General features: G+C 45.0%; 1 protein-coding gene across 1 annotated transcript in view; it reads left to right on the top strand.

The window, feature by feature from the left end:
* LOC120994153 (mucin-16-like) overlaps positions 1-24,035 on the top strand; it is a 78,340-nt gene that overhangs the window by 31,252 nt on the left and 23,053 nt on the right. Inside the window, exons 4-7 of the mRNA XM_040422626.1 lie at positions 781-902; positions 2,949-3,013; positions 6,207-6,379; positions 7,730-7,892. Coding sequence (XP_040278560.1) covers positions 781-902; positions 2,949-3,013; positions 6,207-6,379; positions 7,730-7,892 — 523 coding nt within the window. The remainder of the gene's footprint in view (positions 1-780; positions 903-2,948; positions 3,014-6,206; positions 6,380-7,729; positions 7,893-24,035) is intronic.

Raw genomic sequence — 24,035 nt, forward strand, 5'->3', positions numbered from 1 at the left:
GTGATTAATTTGCAAAAATAGAAGAAATCATGTGCGGGGTAAATACTTTTTCAAAGCACTGTATCCTTAGGATAGGCCATCAGGGTCCAAATCAAAGACTGCAGCTATCATCAGAAAGAAGATGCTTCCTTGTTTGTCCAGACACAACAACTCATCTGTAGTTATGGCTGAGCACGGTACTGTAGCACAGGCCCATAAAATGTATACTCCTGGAAAACCCCTTTTATTACATGCTTTGGTGAGGGCTAAAACATTAACTCCACCCTAAAACTTATTACCAGCCTCACTAAAGCTCTGTCTAAGGCTGGGTTCACACGAGCGGATGCCGTGCGTGGCATCCGCTCCGTGAAAGAGTGCCAAGACCCGATGCAGACTGCAGAGGCACGGAGCATTAACATGACTGATAATGCTCCGTGCCTCTCTGTGACCTCTTTACTACGAAATCACAGTTGTCAGTCATGTTAATGCTCCGTGCCTCTGCAGTCTGCATCGGGTATTGGCACTCTTTAACGGAGCGGATGCCACGCACGGCATCCGCTCGTGTGAACCCAGCCTAATAGTCACAAACCCCTGCAGCCATACTCTACATCTAGTAAAATGAAGAATACGGGCTTTGTAGCAATAAAGGGGACCCACCTCCAAATTAATGCCCATGGCTTGTGGTGTTCAAGTGTAATTTTCCCATGTCATTTAGCTTATGGAAATGATATTCTTGTTAGTGCAATTATATTGATTTAACAAATGTTTCTCTCTGACTACTTCTACTTTTTAAATATTTAGATACAAACAAGGGTCCTTTTAAGAGTATTAATGTTCTCGCAACATTGAACAGAACATATACTCCACAACTTGCAAATAACTCTTCACCTGAATACATCACCCTAGCTGCTGAGATTGAAAAGGTAATAAGATGTACTTCACTCTTTGCCAAAAAATAAATAAATAACGCACCCAGATAAAAATGTCAAAACGCGGAATGCAGTTATGTCTCAGGAAGATATATAAATAATTGCAGATGTAGTCTGATTAGATATTGGGTTTCACTACAAGAAGGTAGGAGCTCTTCTACTGCTGCCTTATAAAAAGGCTTTCAGAGGCTACTTTTGGGTAGTATACTTCTTGGTGAGAGATCGTTGACTGCTAGACATGCCTCTACAACAGACTTAAAGACATTTTACCCAGTTGACAGACTTTGAGAGAGGGTGCATCATTGGACTGAGGGAAGCTGGATGGTCATTTCAACAAAACAGCTAGGCTGTTCTGACCCAGCTGTTAGGAGATGTTGGGATCAGTGGTTACCTCAGGGCACACACACGCAGATCAGGCTCCAGACAGCCCAGACAGATCACCTGTAGAGAGGATCGTTAGACCTGCCAACAAACATGAGCATCTTCCACAGTTTTGTTGTCCACCATCCAGACACAGGTGGTCCTATATTTACACACCCCTGTTTCTGCCCGGACCATTTCTGCTTAGTAGAAGGAAATTTGGTTTCCATGCATCTATTACGTGTCCTGCCATTGACAGTCAGTTATCATCACCTTCGTTTGCAGTGTCGCGGACAAGAAACCTGGACTGCTACAGACCGAAACAGTGTCATCTTTAGCAATGAATCCATGTTCTGTTTGGGTTTGGCTATGCAGCCCTCATAACGGCTTAAATCTTCAACAATATACAAACACTGCCACTACTGTAGGTATAAGATAGTGCTGCAGAGAAAACTGTCAGTGCCACAGCTGACTGATAAGAGAAAAATAAAACAAGATTGTCTCTGCACTAACTACCTATCATGAAACTGCCGCCAACATCAGACTGCAGGTTAGGGGCCACCACATGTGTGTCACTGCCCTGGGAGATTGCACTTGTGACCTGAAAAGGACTGATCACGTCTACCTGGGCTGTTGTAGAGTCCTCATTTGTAAAGTCCATAAGTGGTATGTCTTCTATCTTTGTCCAAACTCTGAAGTCGTGGGGAGCAGTCTCAGCTAATGTCAGAAGCGTGCCCCAGCAAGCAGCAGCCCTCCATCCTCAAAATTTGCGCTCCATTTGGAGCATCTGTGACATGACCTGAGTTACAGCTACGGAAGCTCACAGAGGTCAAGAAACTAACATGTTACAAAAAGTTGCACTTTTTTGAACAGTTTGAGTGTTTTTGAAAAGCGCAATTTTTTGAAACGTGTTGGCTTCTTGACCTCTGTGAGTTTCCGTAGCTGTAGCTCTACTGAAGTCACAGGCATTCTGAATGTAGCGCAAGCTTTGAGGCATGATAATCTGGGGAGCCATCACATATGATATGAGAGACACTAACAGCTGAGCTCCTGCAACCACATGTCTTGCCTCTCATAGCATGGCTTCTAACCGGCATTTTTCATGCTCGCCCACACACAGTAAAGGTTTCCCAGGAATGTCTCATCCAGATTACAACACTTCCTTGGCATGCCCGGTCATCAGATTTATCGCCAATTGGGCATTTATGGGACCAACTGGAAAGCTAGCTTTGGCAGCCTATGAGGCAGGTCCAACTGCAACATTTGTGGGCAAATGTGCCACAGGATACCATACAGAACCTGTATGCACCCATGCCCAACTGTATCTCATCTTGTATCCAGGCTAGAGGTTGCCCAACAGACTACTAGAGCCATCTGTCAATTGTCTAGTTTCCCAAATAAACTTATTTCTTTGCTCTAATATTGTAATCACTTACATATAGCAACATTAAATTCACACATAGAAAGTTTCATGTGATTCCAACAACTCCTTTTTGGTGTGCAAACTGGGATTTCTAAAGTTGAACCCTTTAAGCTCTGCTGTAAAACAATGTTCTATGACTAACCTTTATCAAGTTTATAACAGTGAATTAATCTGTACATTATCTATTGTTAGATTGTATTGTTGTATGTACAGAAAATTAATGTTTATACTAGAAATGTACATTTTTATTTTTTTAGAATTTCACAAAAATATACCAGAGTGCACCACAGTATTTTCAGAAAATGATACTACATGGGTTCAGGTAATTTATGCATAGTCTATTTATAAGTAGTAACATAGTAGTCGTAGTAGTAGTAGTAGTAGTAGTAGTAGTAGTAGTAGTAGTAGTAAAATAGTACAACTTGCAGCAGTACTGAATTATTTCTATTTTTGCAATTCCTTAATATGTCTGTAAAACAGTTCTAAACCTGGATCAAATGGACATTTTCGGTTCAACAGTGCAAACAAGCAAGCAGAAGTCACATGTGCCTACAAAGGCCATATCTGCCACTACAGAGGCCATATCAGCCTCTGAAGCTCATATTATTAGTCCATCATATAAGCTGCTGATTTGAACTTTGTAGTCACTGGTATAATTTTTGCTCACCGGCTGTTATGAGTTTTGCAGTGGCTAATATAACATGAATACAACATGATATGCCCTTTGTAGGGGCTATGAGCTTTGTAGAGGTTGCACATATGACCTCTCTACATAGAACCCCCCACCCTTAAGTCAGTGATGCTGTGATATGTCAGTCTTACTAGATGGGCAAAGATATTTTTATTTTATTTTTTTTAATTAACAAGCAGCAAGAAACAATTTAGCAAGTTGTTTGAGGTTGAAAGATGTGCAGCCAGATAAGAGAATAATTGTGGAATATTTTAGCTGTTTGCTCATTTCTGAGATTGTTGCTCATTTCCCCCTAGAGCAATTATAACTGATGATGATTGGCAGATTTCAGATTAGTCGAGGGGATATGGTGGTGACCAACTATAAGGTTGAAAGATCCGATAAATGGAAAACAAACTATTCGTCGCTCACCATTTAACCCTTTAAGGACCTGCGCCGTACATGTACGGCGCTGGTGGATGTGACTTAAGCACCAGCGCCGTACATGTACGGCGGGCTTATTGGGCGGGAGCATACGCCAGCATCGGTGAAAACCCAGCGGCATGTAGAGGGTTTGCGGAAGGTACGGGTGCCTTCTGCATCTCTATCGGGTCCCCGTGCTGCAGTGACAGGGACCCGATGGCAGAGAAGGCAAGCCCGATGCCTTCCATTGTCGTCAGGGCTTGCCTTCTACGGAAGCTTGTGAGATCCAGCCCCTTAGGCTGGGTCCTACAGGTAGGCTGTCAGCACAAAAGCTGACAGTCAATGCATTATAATACAGGATGTATTGTAATGCATTGCAGAGGGGATCAGAACCCAGAAGTGGAAGTCCCAGAGTGGGACAAAAATAAAAAGTTTTAAAAAAAAGTTAAAAAAAAGTGTTTTTCATAATAACAAAAATAAAGTTTCAAGTAAAAAAAAAAAACTTTTCCAAAATAAAACACATAAAATTGTATTGATATCACATGATCCACCCCCTCACCTGAATGCTGTAGAAAAAATAAAATAAAAGCTGTGCTAACACAACAATTTTTTTGTCACCTTACATCACAAAAAGTGCAACATCAAGATTTCAAAAAGGTGTATGACCCCCAAAATAGTACCAATAAAACCGTCACCTCATATCGCAAAAAATAAGCCCCTACATAAAACAATCGGGCAAAAAAAAAAAATAGCATATCATAAAAGTCCTTTTTTTGTGCGAACGGTGGCAGGCAGGTAAATATGAGTCATACAGTTATGTTCTGCTGACATTAGCCCATCTAAAATGGGGCCATTTATGGGTGGTTTCTATTATGTAAGCCCCACAAAGTTACTTCAGACCTGAACTGATCCTTAAAGAGTGGGTTTGGGAAATGTAAAGCAATAACTAGCTATTATATGAGGTATCACTACCTGTTTTAAAAGCAGAGAAATTGAAATTTGAAAAGTTGCAAATTTTTCTAATTTTTTGGGTAATTTAAAATATTGACTGAAATTTACCACTATCTTGAAGTACAATGTGTCACGAGAAAACAATCTTATAATGGCTTGGATAATTAAAGCGTTCCAAAGTTATTACCACATAAAGTGATTAATGTCAAATTTCTGAAAAACGGCCTTGTCCTTAAGGTGAAATATGGCAGGGTCCTGAAGGCGTTAAGCTCTTCACTCTATTACACACAAAATTCATACGTTAAATGCTTCACCCGATACACCCAGATGGGAAATCCCTGTACACATAGAAACATAGAATGTGTTGGCAGATAAGAACCATTTGGCCCATCTAGTCTGCCCAATATACTGAATACTATGAATAGCCCCTGGCCCTATCTTATATGAAGGATGGCCTTATGCCTATCCCATGCATGCTTAAACTCCTTCACTGTATTTGCAGCTACCACTTCTGCAGGAAGGCTATTCCATGCATCCACTACTCTCTCAGTAAAGTAATACTTCCTGAAATTACTTTTAAACCTTTGCTCCTATAATTTCAAACTATGTCCTCTTGTAGCAATTTTTCCTTCTTTTAAATATTCTCTCCTCTTTTACCTTGTTGATTCCCTTTATGTATTTAAAAGTTTCTATCATATCCCCTCTGTCTCGTCTTTCTTCCAAGCTATACATATTAATCTTTCCTGGTAAGTTTTATCCTGCAATCCATGTACTAGTTTAGTAGCTCTTCTCTGAACTCTCTCCAAAGTATCGATATCCTTCTGGAGATATGGTCTCCAGTACTGCGCACAATACTCCAAATGAGGTCTCACTAGTGCTCTGTAGAGCGGCATGAGCACCTCCCTCTTTCTACTGGTGATGCCTCTCCCTATACACCCAAGCATTCTGCTAGCATTTCCTGCTGCTCTATGACATTGTCTGCCTACCTATAGAAACATACACACACAAACACACTCTATGGTGATCACAAACTCCCAATCATTGGTCCACATCGCCAAGTCTTCCCTCCTCCACTCCAAGACAATGATGATTTGTGAGAAATGACAGATAAAATACACATGACAACAACCACTACCCGTCTGCGAGCCCCTGGGGGTCTATAGTGCAGCAAACACATTCCTATGTTGTATCACACACAGTCATAGAGTCGGATTGATATTCTGGTTGCAGTTGTCAGAAAATCATAAAATCATAAAATAGGATTCTACTTGCATATTTTTTTCAGCTAAATAATACCCGAAGCCTAAAAAGACAGGAACGTGTTCCAATCTAGCATTGACTAATAGGATCAATATTATATGCAGATTCATTTTATATTTTTATGACCTTATGACCATTGATTTTTTGGGGGACTGAATTGTGTCTTCTCTTGTAGTTCATCCACCCCTCTTTTTGCCATTTTGTTTCACAGTAACGGAAGCATCATTGTCAATACTTCTGGAATCTATAGCTACCCAAACAACCAGACAGGAATTGACTACATGAACAATAATTTGACTGATGACGTCAAAAATGCATTTTTCACCAGTAATGACATCTCAGCTGAAAACGTGAGCGTATCTTCTGTGTCTTCTCCTATAATAAGTAAGCTTTTGTTTCTAAAAATATTTTTCATCAATTGTAAACTATATTTGATGTGTTGCCGTGTGGACATTGTTGGCATATTGCTAGGATGTAGACAAAATAAAGTCCAGAGGCTCAAGATCCTACAATTGGAGCTTTAGGCTAGTTTCACACTACTGGAGTTCATTGTATGGTGCACAGCCAGATATTCCCTTTCCCAACAGGAGCCCATTGATGATAAAGGGATCAGGTGGGGATCTGGCGCTTTCGGGCATTAGCGCTGGGATTTGGCAAGCACAATTTTTTGTCTGGCCAGATCCCGGTACTAATCCTGCAAACAGGTTGGATCCCTTCCCCTGGGTCCCAATATAGTCAATGGGGCCTGGCGGTGCTCTGGTGCTTTCTGGCTATGCCAGATGTGATGAACTCTGGCAGGCTGTTCCTCTGCTGGGACAGCCTGCCAGATAATTTTGACGCTAGTGTGAAACTAGCCTTATTCAGACATAAATCCATATAGAAAAAATTAGCTGCAGACAGTCCAAAAAACGCCTACACATAGCTATGCTATGGATAGGGACACGGCGTGTCAGAACGCATGAGCGTTTCTTGGACTGTCTGCAGCTACTTGTCCTATCCTTGCCCGATAATAATAGTTCATGTTCTATTCTTTTGCAGAACGGAAACTAAATGCACACGGAGTAACTTTCGTTTTTTTGCAGACCCATTGAAATGAATGGTTCCGCATGCGGTCTGCAAAAAAAAGGATGGTTAGGGATGCGACTGCTTTAACCTCTACCATATGGTAGAAAGACATGGCAGCAGAGTTAGGAAAACCCAGTGCCACTTCATACCCTGTTGGAGACTACAAGGTCTGTCCATTATATTGAATGGCCCACAATGAGGCTGCTCAAATAAAATCAAGAAGAGTGTGGTGCGGTGCCATGCCACTTTCCTAGTTCTGCTACCACTTCTTTCTAGTGATTGGCAGTGGGTACATTGGTCGGATTTCCCTGATCAGATATGGTGGCATTATTCTAGTGTTAAGTAGCATGCTGTTTTATTCTTTCCAGTAACAATAAGGAAACTTACAGTATTACAAGTCAATGAGGTTTATAGAGATAACTCGGAATATTCTATTTTCCAAGGGCAGGAAGTTCCTATTACAGTCGTATTCCATGCCTATAAGACAATGAAAGCTAGAATGATGAAATACAGATCAATATTTCAGCCGCAACAGAAAATGTTACCATATGCGAAAGCATTTACCTAGGACTATGGAATACATTTGATCATAAATTCGAATTCTACTCAAACTGTGATATGAACATACATCTACAACAATAAGTTTACTCTTTATTTTGTATATTTTAGGTGTAGCTCAACTGAAAGCTTATATGACATGCAGCTTGAACTTCACTAATTACAACATAACCTGTAATGAGTCCTGTCAGTGCTATGGACCATGTGCTCAGAATAATACTTACTGTTCCAATAATGGGACTTGCTACAATGCTGAAACTGGACCAGTGTGCATGTGAGTTATTCATAGAGAAATATTAGCCTATATGTTTTTTGCTGACAGACAATGCACTAGGGAAACCATAGGTGGCACATTTGCCAAAGACAGTGTTGCACCTACCTTAAGGTCAGGGAATGCAATGTCCACTGGGGCTGTATTGGGAGAAAGCCAGAAATTAAGGGGGTCATTTATTAAGAATGGCGATTTAGACCCTTAATAACCCCTGTAGCTGACGGTGGATCTTCCGCAGTTATGTAGAGGCGCCAGCCTCTACAAAACTTTGGCATATCCAGCGTCTGTCTAAATGTAAGCGAGCTTCCTTGCTGACTTACATTTAGACCATTTTCTACACCTAAAACACCCTACCCACCCTACTTTTTTTAGACCTGGCGTGAGAAGAGAAAAGTTGCAGATTGCAGAGCAAATAACCTTCAAGCCGCAATCTATGCCAGAAATATGCCGACTATAGGCGTATTTCTGGATAGTAAATGACCCCCTATGTATTTCTACAGCTTGAGACTGTTATAGAGGCTACCTATGGCTGCCTCATTGCATATAAACATATATAGCTTTCACTGAGATTAATACTAGCCATACGAATCCATATGCCGATAATTACCACTGATGAAGGATGCATCTAGCCAGAATTTGTATATTTTATTGAGCCAAAAAACAGCTTCCGAAGGACAGTACCAGAATCCGTAAAACGTAAACAGAATCTGTACTTCTTTTCTCTTGAAATATCCCTCTTTCTATTCTGACTTGATAAATATTTTGATATTAATAATTTTATATTACTATAGAAAGTAGTTGTTTGGAATCTAACTACATATTATTTTATTTCATAATATAATATACTTTGGTTTTCCAACTGCAAAACAAATATTAATGAGGGACAGGAGAGCATTTAAATGAAAGAAAAAGGGTACTCACCTACTTCAAGGATGAGGCTCTGTCTACACTCTGTGGCCTTGTGCCGCTTCGGAATAAACCACCTCTGAGGCCAGGGAATAGCTACACTGGGGACCAGAGGAGAGACTGGAGCCTCACCAAATGAAAGAAGCAGCGTTCAGTTGGTGAATGGCCTTATTCTTTCATTTACACAGTCTCTGCACTGACAACCACATTTGCAGGCAATTGTTACAGGAATCTATTTATTACAGTCTATAGGTTGATTCACAAATAACTTACATAACAAATGTTAATAATGATGTGGTTAATAATCTGGTTAAGGCCTCATGCACACGAACGTTTTTTTTCACGGTCCGCAAAAACAGGGTCCGTAGGTCCGTGATCCGTGACCGTTTTTTCGTCCGTGGGTCTTCCTTGATTTTTGGCGGATCCACGGACATGAAAAAAAAAGTCATTTTGGTGTCCGCCTGGCCGTGCGGAGCCAAACGGATCCGTCCTGAATTACAATGCAAGTCAATGGGGACGGATCCGTTTGACGTTGACACAATATGGTGCCATTTCAAACGGATCCGTCCCCATTGACTTTCAATGTAAAGTCCGGAGTCCCTTTTATACCATCAGATCGGAGTTTTCTCCAATCCGATGGTATATTTTAACTTGAAGCGTCCCCATCACCATGGGAACGCCTCTATGTTAGAATATACTGTCGGATATGAGTTAGATCGTGAAACCTCATTTCCGACAGTATATTCTAACACAGAGGCGTTCCCATGGTGATGGGGACGCTTCTAGTTAGAATATACTACAAACTGTGTACAAACTGTGTACATGACTGCCCCCTGCTGCCTAGCAGCATCCGATCTCTTACAGGGGGCCGTGATCAGCACAATTAACCCCTCAGGTGCCGCACCTGAAGGGGTTAATTGTACTATCATATCCCCCTGTAAGAGATCAGGGCTGCCAGGCAGCAGGGGCAGACCCCCCCCCCCCCCCTCCCCAGTTTGAATATCATTGGTGGCCAGTGCGCCCCCCCCCCCCCTTCCTCCCTCTATTGTAATAATTCGTTGGTGGCACAGTGTGCCCCCCCCTTCCTCCCTCTATTGTAATAATTCGTTGGTGGCACAGTGTGCCCCCCCCCTTCCTCCCTCTATTGTAATAATTCGTTGGTGGCACAGTGTGCGCCCCCCCCCCCTTCCTCCCTCTATTGTAATAAATCGTTGGTGGCAATTATTGGCCCCCCTCCCTCTATAGCATTAACAACATTGGTGGCCAGTGTGCGGCCTCCCATCTTGCGCCCCCCCCCCCCCGATCATTGGTGGCAGCGGGTTACTAGCAATAGTACAAGATTCATACTTACCTGGGAGCTGTGATGTTCGTGTCCGGTCGGGAGCTCCTCCTACTGGTAAGTGACGGTTCATTTAGCAATGCGCCGCACAGACCTGTCACTGTCACTTACCAGTAGGTGGAGCTCCCGGCCGGACAAGAACATCGCAGCAGCAGGTAAGTATGACTCTTCAACTATTGTACTATTGCTAAGTAACCATGGCAACGAGGACTGTAGTAGCGTCCTGGTTGCCATGGTTACCGATCGGAGCCCCAGCGATTAAACTGGGACTCCGATCGGAACTCCGCTGCCACCAATGATGGGGGGGGGGGGGGGAGATGGGAGGCCGCACACTGGCCACCAACGTTGTTAATGCTATAGAGGGAGGGGGGGGGAAGCAATGGGGGGCGCACACTGTGCCACCAACGATTTATTACAATAGAGGGAGGAAGGGGGGGGGGGGCGCACACTGTGCCACCAACGATTTATTACAATAGAGGGAGGAAGGGGGGGGGGGCGCACACTGTGCCACCAACGAATTATTACAATAGAGGGAGGAAGGGGGGGGCACACTGTGCCACCAACGAATTATTACAATAGAGGGAGGGGGGGGGGCCGCACTGGCCACCAATGATATTCAAACTGGGGAGGGGGGGGAGGGTCTGCCCCCTGCTGCCTGGCAGCCCTGATCTCTTACAGGGGGATATGATAGTACAATTAACCCTTTCAGGTGCCGCACCTGAAGGGGTTAATTGTGCTGATCACGGCCCCCTGTAAGAGATCGGGTGCTGCCAGGCAGCAGGGGGCAGTCTTGTACACAGTTTGTAGTGTATTCTAACTAGAAGCGTCCCCATCACCATGGGAACGCTTCTGTGTTAGAATATACTGTCGGTTCAGAGTTTTCACGAAGTGAAAACTCAGCTTTGAAAAAGCTTTATGCAGACGGATCTTCGGATCCGTCTGTATAAAAACTAAACTACGGCCACGGATCACGGACACGGATGCCAATCTTGTGTGCATCCGTGTTCTTTCACGGACCCATTGACTTGAATGGGTCCGTGAACCGTTGGCCGTGAAAAAAATAGGACAGGTCATATTTTTTTCACGGCCAGGAAACACGGCTCACGGATGCGGCTGCCAAACGGTGCATTTTCCGTTGTTTCCACGGACCCATTGAAAGTCAATGGGTCCGCGAAAAAAAACGGAAAACGGCACAACGGCCACGGATGCACACAACGGTCGTGTGCATGAGGCCTAAGGCCTCATGCACACGACCGTTGTGTGCACCCGTGGCCGTTGTGCCGTTTTCCGTTTTTTTTCGCGGACCCATTGACTTTCAATGGGTCCGTGGAAAAATCGGAAAATGCACCGTTTTGCAGCCGCATCCGTGATCCGTGTTTCCTGGCCGTGAAAAAAATATGACCTGTCCTATTTTTTTCACGGCCAACGGTTCACGGACCCATTCAAGTCAATGGGTCCGTGAAAGAACACGGATGCACACAAGATTGGCATCCGTGTCCGTGATCCGTGGCCGTAGGTTAGTTTTTATACAGACGGATCCGAAGATCCGTCTGCATAAAGCTTTTTCAAAGCTGAGTTTTCACTTCGTGAAAACTCAGAACCGACAGTATATTCTAACACAGAAGCGTTCCCATGGTGATGGGGACGCTTCTAGTTAGAATACACTACAAACTGTGTACAAGACTGCCCCCTGCTGCCTGGCAGCACCCGATCTCTTACAGGGGGCCGTGATCAGCACAATTAACCCCTTCAGGTGCGGCACCTGAAAGGGTTAATTGTACTATCATATCCCCCTGTAAGAGATCAGGGCTGCCAGGCAGCAGGGGGCAGACCCCCCCCCCCTCCCCAGTTTGAATATCATTGGTGGCCAGTGCGGCACCCCCCCCCTCCCTCTATTGTAATAATTCGTTGGTGGCACAGTGTGCGCCCCCCCCCCCCTTCCTCCCTCTATTGTAATAAATCGTTGGTGGCACAGTGTGCGCCCCCCATTGCCCCCCCCCCCCCCCTCTATAGCATTAACAACGTTGGTGGCCAGTGTGCAGCCTCCCATCTCCCCCCCCCCTCCCCCCCATCATCATTGGTGGCAGCGGAGTTCTGATCGGAGTCCCAGTTTAATCGCTGGGGCTCCGATCGGTAACCATGGCAACCAGGACGCTACTACAGTCCTCGTTGCCATGGTTACTTAGCAATAGTACAATAGTAGAAGATTAATACTTACCTGCTGCTGCGATGTTCGTGTCCGGCCGGGAGCTCCACCTACTGGTAAGTGACAGTGACAGGTCTGTGCGGCGCATTGCTAAATGAACCGTCACTTACCAGTAGGAGGAGCTCCCGGCCGGACACGAACATCACAGCTCCCAGGTAAGTATGAATCTTGTACTATTGCTAGTAACCCGCTGCCACCAATGATCGGGGGGGGGGGGGGGGGGCGCAAGATGGGAGGCCGCACACTGGCCACCAATGTTGTTAATGCTATAGAGGGAGGGGGGCCAATGATTGCCACCAACGATTTATTACAATAGAGGGAGGAAGGGGGGGGGGGAGGCGGGGGGGGGGGCCACACTGTGCCACCAACGAATTATTACAATAGAGGGAGGAAGGGGGGGGGGCGCACACTGTGCCACCAACGATTTATTACAATGGAGGAAGGGGGGGGGGCCGCACTGGCCACCAATGATATTCAAACTGGGGAGGGGGGGGGGGGGGTCTGCCCCCTGCTGCCTGGCAGCCCTGATCTCTTACAGGGGGATATGATAGTACAATTAACCCCTTCAGGTGCGGCACCTGAGGGGTTAATTGTGCTGATCACGGCCCCCTGTAAGAGATCGGATGCTGCTAGGCAGCAGGGGGCAGTCATGTACACAGTTTGTAGTATATTCTAACTAGAAGCGTCCCCATCACCATGGGAACGCCTCTGTGTTAGAATATACTGTCGGAAATGAGGTTTCACGATCTAACTCATATCCGACAGTATATTCTAACATAGAGGCGTTCCCATGGTGATGGGGACGCTTCAAGTTAAAATATACCATCGGATTGGAGAAAACTCCGATCTGATGGTATAAAAGGGACTCCGGACTTTACATTGAAAGTCAATGGGGACGGATCCGTTTGAAATGGCACCATATTGTGTCAACGTCAAACGGATCCGTCCCCATTGACTTGCATTGTAATTCAGGACGGATCCGTTTGGCTCCGCACGGCCAGGCGGACACCAAAATGACTTTTTTTTCATGACCGTGGATCCGCCAAAAATCAAGGAAGACCCACGGACGAAAAAACGGTCACGGATCACGGACCTACGGACCCTGTTTTTGCGGACCGTGAAAAAAAACGTTCGTGTGCATGAGGCCTTATACACATACAGTTAAAGTGGTTATCCAAACTATAGAGCATGCCCCCCAATGCCAGGGCCCCTCATATAGATTATACTTATCCTGCTCCCCGGCACCTGCATAGCTCCTGGTCCCCGCACGGCCGCCGCTGCATCTCATCCAGCGACCGGGGGGTTGGGTTGTTTTGAGCGCAGAAAATTTCAGGCAGCAACGGGGACAAGCCTCCCTAGCATCGCGGGGTAAGTATCATCTATATGGGGGGCCCGGGCACTATGGAGCATGTTTTTTAGTTTGGATAACCCCTTTAAAACAGCTATGCAAAGTGGTTGTCACCAGGATCAACCCTAATAAACCAGACATACTGCCGATTAAAATAATACCTTTCTTTTGTCTGTATGCTAAAAAGACGACGAGAAATGTTTTTTTTATTTATAAGCAAATTAAACGTTTAAACACCAGGAGGCGGGGCTGAATCCTTTGAACACTGATTGACAGGGCTAGACATCAGCAAGCTGAGGGCAGAACTGTGTCGTATATATATTATATACACTATGCACTATAGCTTCACCACATTGCAATATGCTCAGGAAGCTAATATACATATTACTGCTTTATTCCCACACAATATATGATTATAAAGACACCATTAATATGTGTTAGCTTTTAAGCATAGAAAAAACATGCATCTCTGTGTGGTAATGCTATAGCTTAGTGATAAGTGCATGTTTTGCATATAGAAATCCCAGGTTTGAATCCTGGGGGAGACTTCCAGTTTTTTTTTCTTCAAATATTTTTTTTCTTCCACATTTAGCTCATAATAAACGTCTATGGAGGTCATTTATTATTGTAAGTATGCCACTTTTTGGCGTACTTCTGTTGCAGATTTGGTCGCAATGGGATTTGCAGCCAAATAAGCAACTTTTCCCCGCTCATGCCACTTTTCCGAAGTGGCGTTAAAAGGGGACGTGGCGTGGACGGGGAAGAGGGCATGCCAGTCAGCCCGTCTTATTTACCATTTTGCATGCCAGTTTATGGCGTCGAAAATGGTCTTAACCACCTCCGGACCGCCTAACGCAGGATCGCGTTCCGGAGGTGGCAGCCCTGCGCAGAGTCACGCATATATGCGTCATCTCGCGAGACGCGAGATTTCCTGTGAACGCGCGCACACAGGCGCGCGCGCTCACAGGAATGGAAGGTAAGAGAGTTGATCTCCAGCCTGCCAGCGGCGATCGTTCGCTGGCAGGCTGGAGATGTGGTTTTTTTTAACCCCTAACAGGTATATTAGACGCTGTTTTGATAACAGCGTCTAATATACCTGCTACCTGGTCCTCTGGTGGTCCCCTTTGTTTGGATCGACCACCAGAGGACACAGGTAGCTCAGTAAAGTAGCACCAAGCACCACTACACTACACTACACCCCCCCCCCGTCACTTCTTAACCCCTTATTAGCCCCTGATCACCCCTGATCACCACATATAGACTCCCTGATCACCCCCCTGTCATTGATTACCCCCCTGTCATTGATCAACCCCCTGTAAAGCTCCATTCAGACGTCCGCATGATTTTTACGGATCCACTGATAGATGGATCAGATCCGCAAAACGCATCTGGACGTCTGAATGAAGCCTTACACGGGCGTGATCAATGACTGTGGTGATCACCCCATATAGACTCCCTGATCACCCCCCTGTCATTGATTACCCCCCTGTCATTGATTACCCCCCTGTAAAGCTCCATTCAGATGTCCGCATGATTTTTACGGATGCACTGATAGATGGATCGGATCCGCAAAACGCATCCGGACGTCTGAATGAAGCCTTACAGGGGCATGATCAATGACTGTGGTTATCACCCCATATAGACTCCCTGATCATCCCCCTGTCATTGATTACCCCCCTGTAAAGCTCCATTCAGATGTCCGCATGATTTTTACGGATGCACTGATAGATGGATCGGATCCGCAAAACGCATCCAGACGTCTGAATGAAGCCTTACAGGGGCATGATCAATGACTGTGGTTATCACCCCATATAGACTCCGTGATCACCCCCCTGTCATTGATCAACCCCCCTGTCATTGATTACCCCCCTGTAAAGCTCCATTCAGATGTCCGCATGATTTTTACGGATGCACTGATAGATGGATCGGATCCGCAAAACGCATCCGGACGTCTGAATGAAGCCTTACAGGGGCATGATCAATGACTGTGGTTATCACCCCATATAGACTCCCTGATCACCCCCCTGTCATTGATTACCCCCCTGTAAAGCTCCATTCAGATGTCCGCATGATTTTTACGGATGCACTGATAGATGGATCGGATCCGCAAAACGCATCCGGACGTCTGAATGAAGCCTTACAGAAGCATGATCAATGACTGTGGTTATCACCCCATATAGACTCCCTGATCACCCCCCTGTCATTGATTACCCCCCTGTAAAGCTCCATTCAGATGTCCGCATGATTTTTACGGATGCACTGATAGATGGATCGGATCCGCAAAACGCATCCGGACGTCTGAATGAAGCCTTACAGGGGCATGATCAATGACTGTGGTTATCACCCCATATAGACTCCCTAATCACCCCCCTGTCATTGATCACCCCCCCTGTCATTGATTACCCCCCTGTAAAGCTCCATTCAGATGTCCGCATGATTTTTACGGATGCACTGATAGATGGATCGGATCCGCAAAACGCATCCGGACGTCTGAATGAAGCCTTACAGGGGCATGATCAATGACTGTGGTTATCACCCCATATAGACTCCCTGATCACCCCCCTGTCATTGATCACCCCCCCTGTCATTGATTACCCCCCTGTAAAGCTCCATTCAGATGTCCGCATGATTTTTACGGATGCACTGATAGATGGATCGGATCCGCAAAACGCATCCAGACGTCTGAATGAAGCCTTACAGGGGCATGATCAATGACTGTGGTTATCACCCCATATAGACTCCCTGATCACCCCCCTGTCATTGATCAACCCCCCTGTCATTGATTACCCCCCTGTAAAGCTCCATTCAGATGTCCGCATGATTTTTACGGATGCACTGATAGATGGATCGGATCCGCAAAACGCATCCGGACGTCTGAATGAAGCCTTACAGGGGCATGATCAATGACTGTGGTTATCACCCCATATAGACTCCCTGATCACCCCCCTGTCATTGATTACCCCCCTGTAAAGCTCCATTCAGATGTCCGCATGATTTTTACGGATGCACTGATAGATGGATCGGATCCGCAAAACGCATCCGGACGTCTGAATGAAGCCTTACAGAAGCATGATCAATGACTGTGGTTATCACCCCATATAGACTCCCTGATCACCCCCCTGTCATTGATTACCCCCCTGTAAAGCTCCATTCAGATGTCCGCATGATTTTTACGGATGCACTGATAGATGGATCGGATCCGCAAAACGCATCCGGACGTCTGAATGAAGCCTTACAGGGGCATGATCAATGACTGTGGTTATCACGCCATATAGACTCCCTAATCACCCCCCTGTCATTGATCACCCCCCCTGTCATTGATTACCCCCCTGTAAAGCTCCATTCAGATGTCCGCATGATTTTTATGGATGCACTGATAGATGGATCGGATCCGCAAAACGCATCCGGACGTCTGAATGAAGCCTTACAGGGGCATGATCAATGACTGTGGTTATCACCCCATATAGACTCCCTGATCACCCCCCTGTCATTGATCACCCCCCCTGTCATTGATTACCCCCCTGTAAAGCTCCATTCAGATGTCCGCATGATTTTTACGGATGCACTGATAGATGGATCGGATCCGCAAAACGCATCCGGACGTCTGAATGAAGCCTTACAGGGGCATGATCAATGACTGTGGTTATCACCCCATATAGACTCCCTGATCACCCCCCTGTCATTGATTACCCCCCTGTAAAGCTCCATTCAGATGTCCGCATGATTTTTACGGATGCACTGATAGATGGATCGGATCCGCAAAACGCATCCGGACGTCTGAATGAAGCCTTACAGGGGCATGATCAATGACTGTGGTTATCACCCCATATAGACTCCCTGATCACCCCCCTGTCATTGATTACCCCCCTGTAAAGCTCCATTCAGATGTCCGCATGATTTTTACGGATGCACTGATAGATGGATCGTATCCGCAAAACGCATACGGACGTCTGAATGAAGCCTTACAGGGGCATGATCAATGACTGTGGTTATCACCCCATATAGACTCCCTGATCACCCCCCTGTCATTGATCAACCCCCCTGTCATTGATTACCCCCCTGTAAAGCTCCATTCAGATGTCCGCATGATTTTTACGGATGCACTGATAGATGGATCGGATCCGCAAAACGCATCCGGACGTCTGAATGAAGCCTTACAGGGGCATGATCAATGACTGTGGTTATCACCCCATATAGACTCCCTGATCACCCCCCTGTCATTGATTACCCCCCTGTAAAGCTCCATTCAGATGTCCGCATGATTTTTACGGATGCACTGATAGATGGATCGGATCCGCAAAACGCATCCGGACGTCTGAATGAAGCCTTACAGAAGCATGATCAATGACTGTGGTTATCACCCCATATAGACTCCCTGATCACCCCCCTGTCATTGATTACCCCCCTGTAAAGCTCCATTCAGATGTCCGCATGATTTTTACGGATGCACTGATAGATGGATCGGATCCGCAAAACGCATCCGGACGTCTGAATGAAGCCTTACAGGGGCATGATCAATGACTGTGGTTATCACCCCATATAGACTCCCTAATCACCCCCCTGTCATTGATCACCCCCCCTGTCATTGATTACCCCCCTGTAAAGCTCCATTCAGATGTCCGCATGATTTTTACGGATGCACTGATAGATGGATCGGATCCGCAAAACGCATCCAGACGTCTGAATGAAGCCTTACAGGGGCATGATCAATGACTGTGGTTATCACCCCATATAGACTCCCTGATCACCCCCCTGTCATTGATCAACCCCCCTGTCATTGATTACCCCCCTGTAAAGCTCCATTCAGATGTCCGCATGATTTTTACGGATGCACTGATAGATGGATCGGATCCGCAAAACGCATCCGGACGTCTGAATGAAGCCTTACAGGGGCATGATCAATGACTGTGGTTATCACCCCATATAGACTCCCTGATCACCCCCCTGTCATTGATTACCCCCCTGTAAAGCTCCATTCAGATGTCCGCATGATTTTTACGGATGCACTGATAGATGGATCGGATCCGCAAAACGCATCCGGACGTCTGAATGAAGCCTTACAGAAGCATGATCAATGACTGTGGTTATCACCCCATATAGACTCCCTGATCACCCCCCTGTCATTGATTACCCCCCTGTAAAGCTCCATTCAGATGTCCGCATGATTTTTACGGATGCACTGATAGATGGATCGGATCCGCAAAACGCATCCGGACGTCTGAATGAAGCCTTACAGGGGCATGATCAATGACTGTGGTTATCACCCCATATAGACTCCCTGATCACCCCCCTGTCATTGATTACCCCCCTGTAAAGCTCCATTCAGATGTCCGCATGATTTTTACGGATGCACTGATAGATGGATCGTATCCGCAAAACGCATACGGACGTCTGAATGAAGCCTTACAGGGGCATGATCAATGACTGTGGTTATCACCCCATATAGACTCCCTGATCACCCCCCTGTCATTGATCAACCCCCCTGTCATTGATTACCCCCCTGTAAAGCTCCATTCAGATGTCCGCATGATTTTTACGGATGCACTGATAGATGGATCGGATCCGCAAAACGCATCCGGACGTCTGAATGAAGCCTTACAGGGGCATGATCAATGACTGTGGTTATCACCCCATATAGACTCCCTGATCACCCCCCTGTCATTGATTACCCCCCTGTAAAGCTCCATCCTGATCACCCCCCTGTCATTGATTACCCCCCTGTGAAGCTCCATTCAGATGTCCGCATGATTTTTACGGATGCACTGATAGATGGATCGGATCCGCAAAACGCATACGGACGTCTGAATGAAGCCTTACAGGGGCATGATCAATGACTGTGGTTATCACCCCATATAGACTCCCTGATCACCCCCCTGTCATTGATTACCCCCCTGTAAAGCTCCATTCAGATGTCCGCATGATTTTTACGGATGCACTGATAGATGGATCGGATCCGCAAAACGCATCCGGACGTCTGAATGAAGCCTTACAGGGGCATGATCAATGACTGTGGTTATCACCCCATATAGACTCCCTGATCACCCCCCTGTCATTGATCACCCCCCCTGTCATTGATTACCCCCCTGTAAAGCTCCATTCAGATGTCCGCATGATTTTTACGGATGCACTGATAGATGGATCGTATCCGCAAAACGCATACGGACGTCTGAATGAAGCCTTACACGGGCGTGATCAATGACCGTGGTTATCACCCCATATAGACTCCCTGATCACCCCCCTGTCATTGATCACCCCCCTGTCATTGATCACCCCCCCTGTCATTGATCACCCTCTGTAAGGCTCCATTCAGACATTTTTTTGGCCCAAGTTAGCGGAATTATTATTTTTTTTTCTTACAAAGTCTCATATTCCACTAACTTGTGTCAAAAAATAAAATCTCACATGAACTCACCATACCCCTCACGGAATCCAAATGCGTAAAATTTTTTAGACATTTATATTCCAGACTTCTTCTCACGCTTTAGGGCCCCTAGAATGCCAGGGCAGTATAAATACCCCACATGTGACCCCATTTCGGAAAGAAGACACCCCAAGGTATTCCGTGAGGGGCATATTGAGTCCATGAAAGATTGAAATTTTTGTCCCAAGTTAGCGGAACGGGAGACTTTGTGAGAAAAAAATTAAAAATATCAATTTCTGCTAACTTGTGCCAAAAAAAAAAAATTTCTATGAACTCGCCATGCCACTCATTGAATACCTTGGGGTGTCTTCTTTCCAAAATGGGGTCACATGTGGGGTATTTATACTGCCCTGGCATTCTAGGGGCCCCAAAGCGTGAGAAGAAGTCTGGTATCCAAATGTCTAAAAATGCCCCCCTAAAAGGAATTTGGGCACCTTTGCGCACCTAGGCTGCAAAAAAGTGTCACACATCTGGTATCGCCGTACTCAGGAGAAGTTGGGGAATGTGTTTTGGGGTGTCATTTTACATATACCCATGCTGGGTGAGATAAATATCTTGGTCAAATGCCAACTTTGTATAAAAAAATGGGAAAAGTTGTCTTTTGCCAAGATATTTCTCTCACCCAGCAAGGGTATATGTAAAATGACACCCCAAAACACATTCCCCAACTTCTCCTGAATACGGAGATACCACATGTGTGACACTTTTTTGCAGCCTAGGTGGGCAAAGGGGCCCATATTCCAAAGAGCACCTTTAGGATTTCACAGGTCATTTACCTACTTACCACACATTAGGGCCCCTGGAAAATGCCAGGGCAGTATAACTACCCCACAAGTGACCCCATTTTGGAAAGAAGACACCCCAAGGTATTCCGTGAGGGGCATGGCGAGTTCCTAGAATTTTTTATTTTTTGTCACAAGTTAGTGGAAAATGCTGATTTTTTTTTATTTTATTTTTTTTCATACAAAGTCTCATATTCCACTAACTTGTGACAAAAAATAAAAACTTCCATGAACTCACTATGCCCATCAGCGAATACCTTGGGGTCTCTTCTTTCCAAAATGGGGTCACTTGTGGGGTAGTTATACTGCCCTGGCATTCTAGGGGCCCAAATGTGTGGTAAGGAGTTTGAAATCAAATTCTGTAAAAAATGACCTGTGAAATCCGAAAGGTGCTCTTTGGAATATGGGCCCCTTTGCCCACCTAGGCTGCAAAAAAGTGTCACACATCTGGTATCTCCGTACTCAGGAGAAGTTGGGGAATGTGTTTTGGGGTGTCATTTTACATATACCCATGCTGGGTGAGAGAAATATCTTGGCAAAAGACAACTTTTCCCATTTTTTTATACAAAGTTGGCATTTGACCAAGATATTTATCTCACCCAGCATGGGTATATGTAAAAAGACACCCCAAAACACATTCCTCAACTTCTCCTGAATACAGAGATACCAGATGTGTGACACTTTTTTGCAGCCTAGGTGGGCAAAGAGGCCCATATTCCAAAGAGCACCTTTCGGATTTCACAGGTCATTTTTTACAGAATTTGATTTCAAACTCCTTACCACACATTTGGGCCCCTAGAATGCCAGGGCAGTATAACTACCCCACAAGTGACCCAATTTTGAAAAGAAGAGACCCCAAGGTATTCGCTGATGGGCATAGTGAGTTCATGGAAGTTTTTATTTTTTGTCACAAGTTAGTGGAATATGAGACTTTGTATGAAAAAAAAAAAAAAAAAAAATCATCATTTTCCACTAACTTGTGACAAAAAATAAAAAATTCTAAGAACTTGCCATGCCCCTCACGGAATACCTTGGGGTGTCTTCTTTCCAAAATGGGGTCACTTGTGGGGTAGTTATACTGCCCTGGCATTCTAGGGGCCCAAATGTGTGGTAAGGAGTTTGAAATCAAATTCTGTAAAAAATGACCTGTGAAATCCGAAAGGTGCTCTTTGGAATATGGGCCCCTTTGCCCACCTAGGCTGCAAAAAAGTGTCACACATCTGGTATCTCCGTACTCAGGAGAAGTTGGGGAATGTTTTTTGGGGTGTCATTTTACATATACCCATGCTGGGTGAGAGAAATATCTTGGCAAAAGACAACTTTTCCCATTTTTTTTATACAAAGTTGGCATTTGACCAAGATATTTATCTCACCCAGCATGGGTATATGTAAAAAGGCCCCCCCAAAACACATTCCTCAACTTCTCCTGAATACAGAGATACCAGATGTGTGACACTTTTTTGCAGCCTAGGTGGGCAAAGGGGCCCATATTCCAAAGAGCACCTTTCGGATTTCACTCGTCATTTTTTACAGAATTTGATTTCAAACTCCTTACCACACATTTGGGCCCCTAGAATGCCAGGGCAGTATAACTACCCCACAAGTGACCCCATTTTGGAAAGAAGAGACCCCAAGGTATTCGCTGATGGGCATAGTGAGTTCATAGAACTTTTTATTTTTTGTCACAAGTTAGTGGAATATGAGACTTTGTAAGAAAAAAAATTTAAAAAAAATCATCATTTTCCGCTAACTTGTGACAAAAAATAAAAAGTTCTATGAACTCACTATGCCCATCAGCGAATACCTTAGGGTGTGTACTTTCCGAAATGGGGTCATTTGTGGGGTGTTTGTACTGTCTGGGCATTGTAGAACCTCAGGAAACATGACAGGTGCTCAGAAAGTCAGAGCTGCTTCAAAAAGCGGAAATTCACATTTTTGTACCATAGTTTGTAAACGCTATAACTTTTACCCAAACCATTTTTTTTTTTACCCAAACATTTTTTTTTTTTGTCAAAGACATGTAGAACAATAAATTTAGAGCAAAATTTATATATGGATGTAGTTTTTTTTGCAAAATTTTACAACTGAAAGTGAAAAATGTCATTTTTTTGCAAAAAAATCATTAAATTTCGATTAATAACAAAAAAAGTAAAAATGTCAGCAGCAATGAAATACCACCAAATGAAAGCTCTATTAGTGAGAAGAAAAGGAGGTAAAATTCATTTGGGTGGTAAGTTGCATGACCGAGCAATAAATGGTGAAAGTAGTGTAGGTCAGAAGTGTAAAAAGTGGCCTGGTCTTTCAGGGTGTTTAAGCACTGGGGGCTGAAGTGGTTAAACTATGCCAGCAAGGGAGCTGGCATATGTATTTTAAGCCATGTTGCACAGCTGGCGGAACCAAGCGCCAAAATGATGTACAGGCGCAGGCTTTGCCACATCAGCCGCCATAGCAGGAGTATTAAGATTGGCGTATTATATGCCAGTCTTAATAAATGACCCCCTATATATTCTTATCATGTTTCTTTATAATCATAAATTGTGCCTGTGAATAAACCAATAATAGTTTTCAAGTTTCTGAGCAAAAAAAATTCTCATTATATCATTATAGTAAGGACTTTTAATGTTATTATAAGAATATATATTATTTATTATACAAACGCAAAAACACAAATGCAATAGCACTCTGCAACCATCACTCTGCCCTGCCTCTATGCTGGATGTTGAATGAGGCATTGGTGTACATTTTGGCAAAAGCGTAATAAGCCACTCACCACGTCAAGGTCGCCTCTATGAGTGGTCCCTAACACTAGTACCTACCTATTATGGGCCATGATAGCCACACAAAGTCCAGGGAGCGCAGGTACAGCATGCATGCCAGGCACACTCTGCTTTTAACCCCGTCCGGTGCCGTGACAGCTTTCATCGGATCCAGGGATGCAAGTACCAACATGCATGCTGAGCCCACTATATACTTCTCCTGGAGCCAAATGGATACTGGTAGGCACTATAAAAGTAGACTCAGTTTTATACTGACTTTAAAACCAGCCTCCAGGGCAGACTAACTGGTCAGGTGTGCATGACTGCATGAGATCGCCACGCCTCCAATATATAATACAAAGAAAAAATGTGGGGGATTCAGTCAGCA

Source organism: Bufo bufo, chromosome 1, assembly GCF_905171765.1.
Source record: "Bufo bufo chromosome 1, aBufBuf1.1, whole genome shotgun sequence".
Lineage (NCBI taxonomy): Eukaryota > Metazoa > Chordata > Amphibia > Anura > Bufonidae > Bufo > Bufo bufo.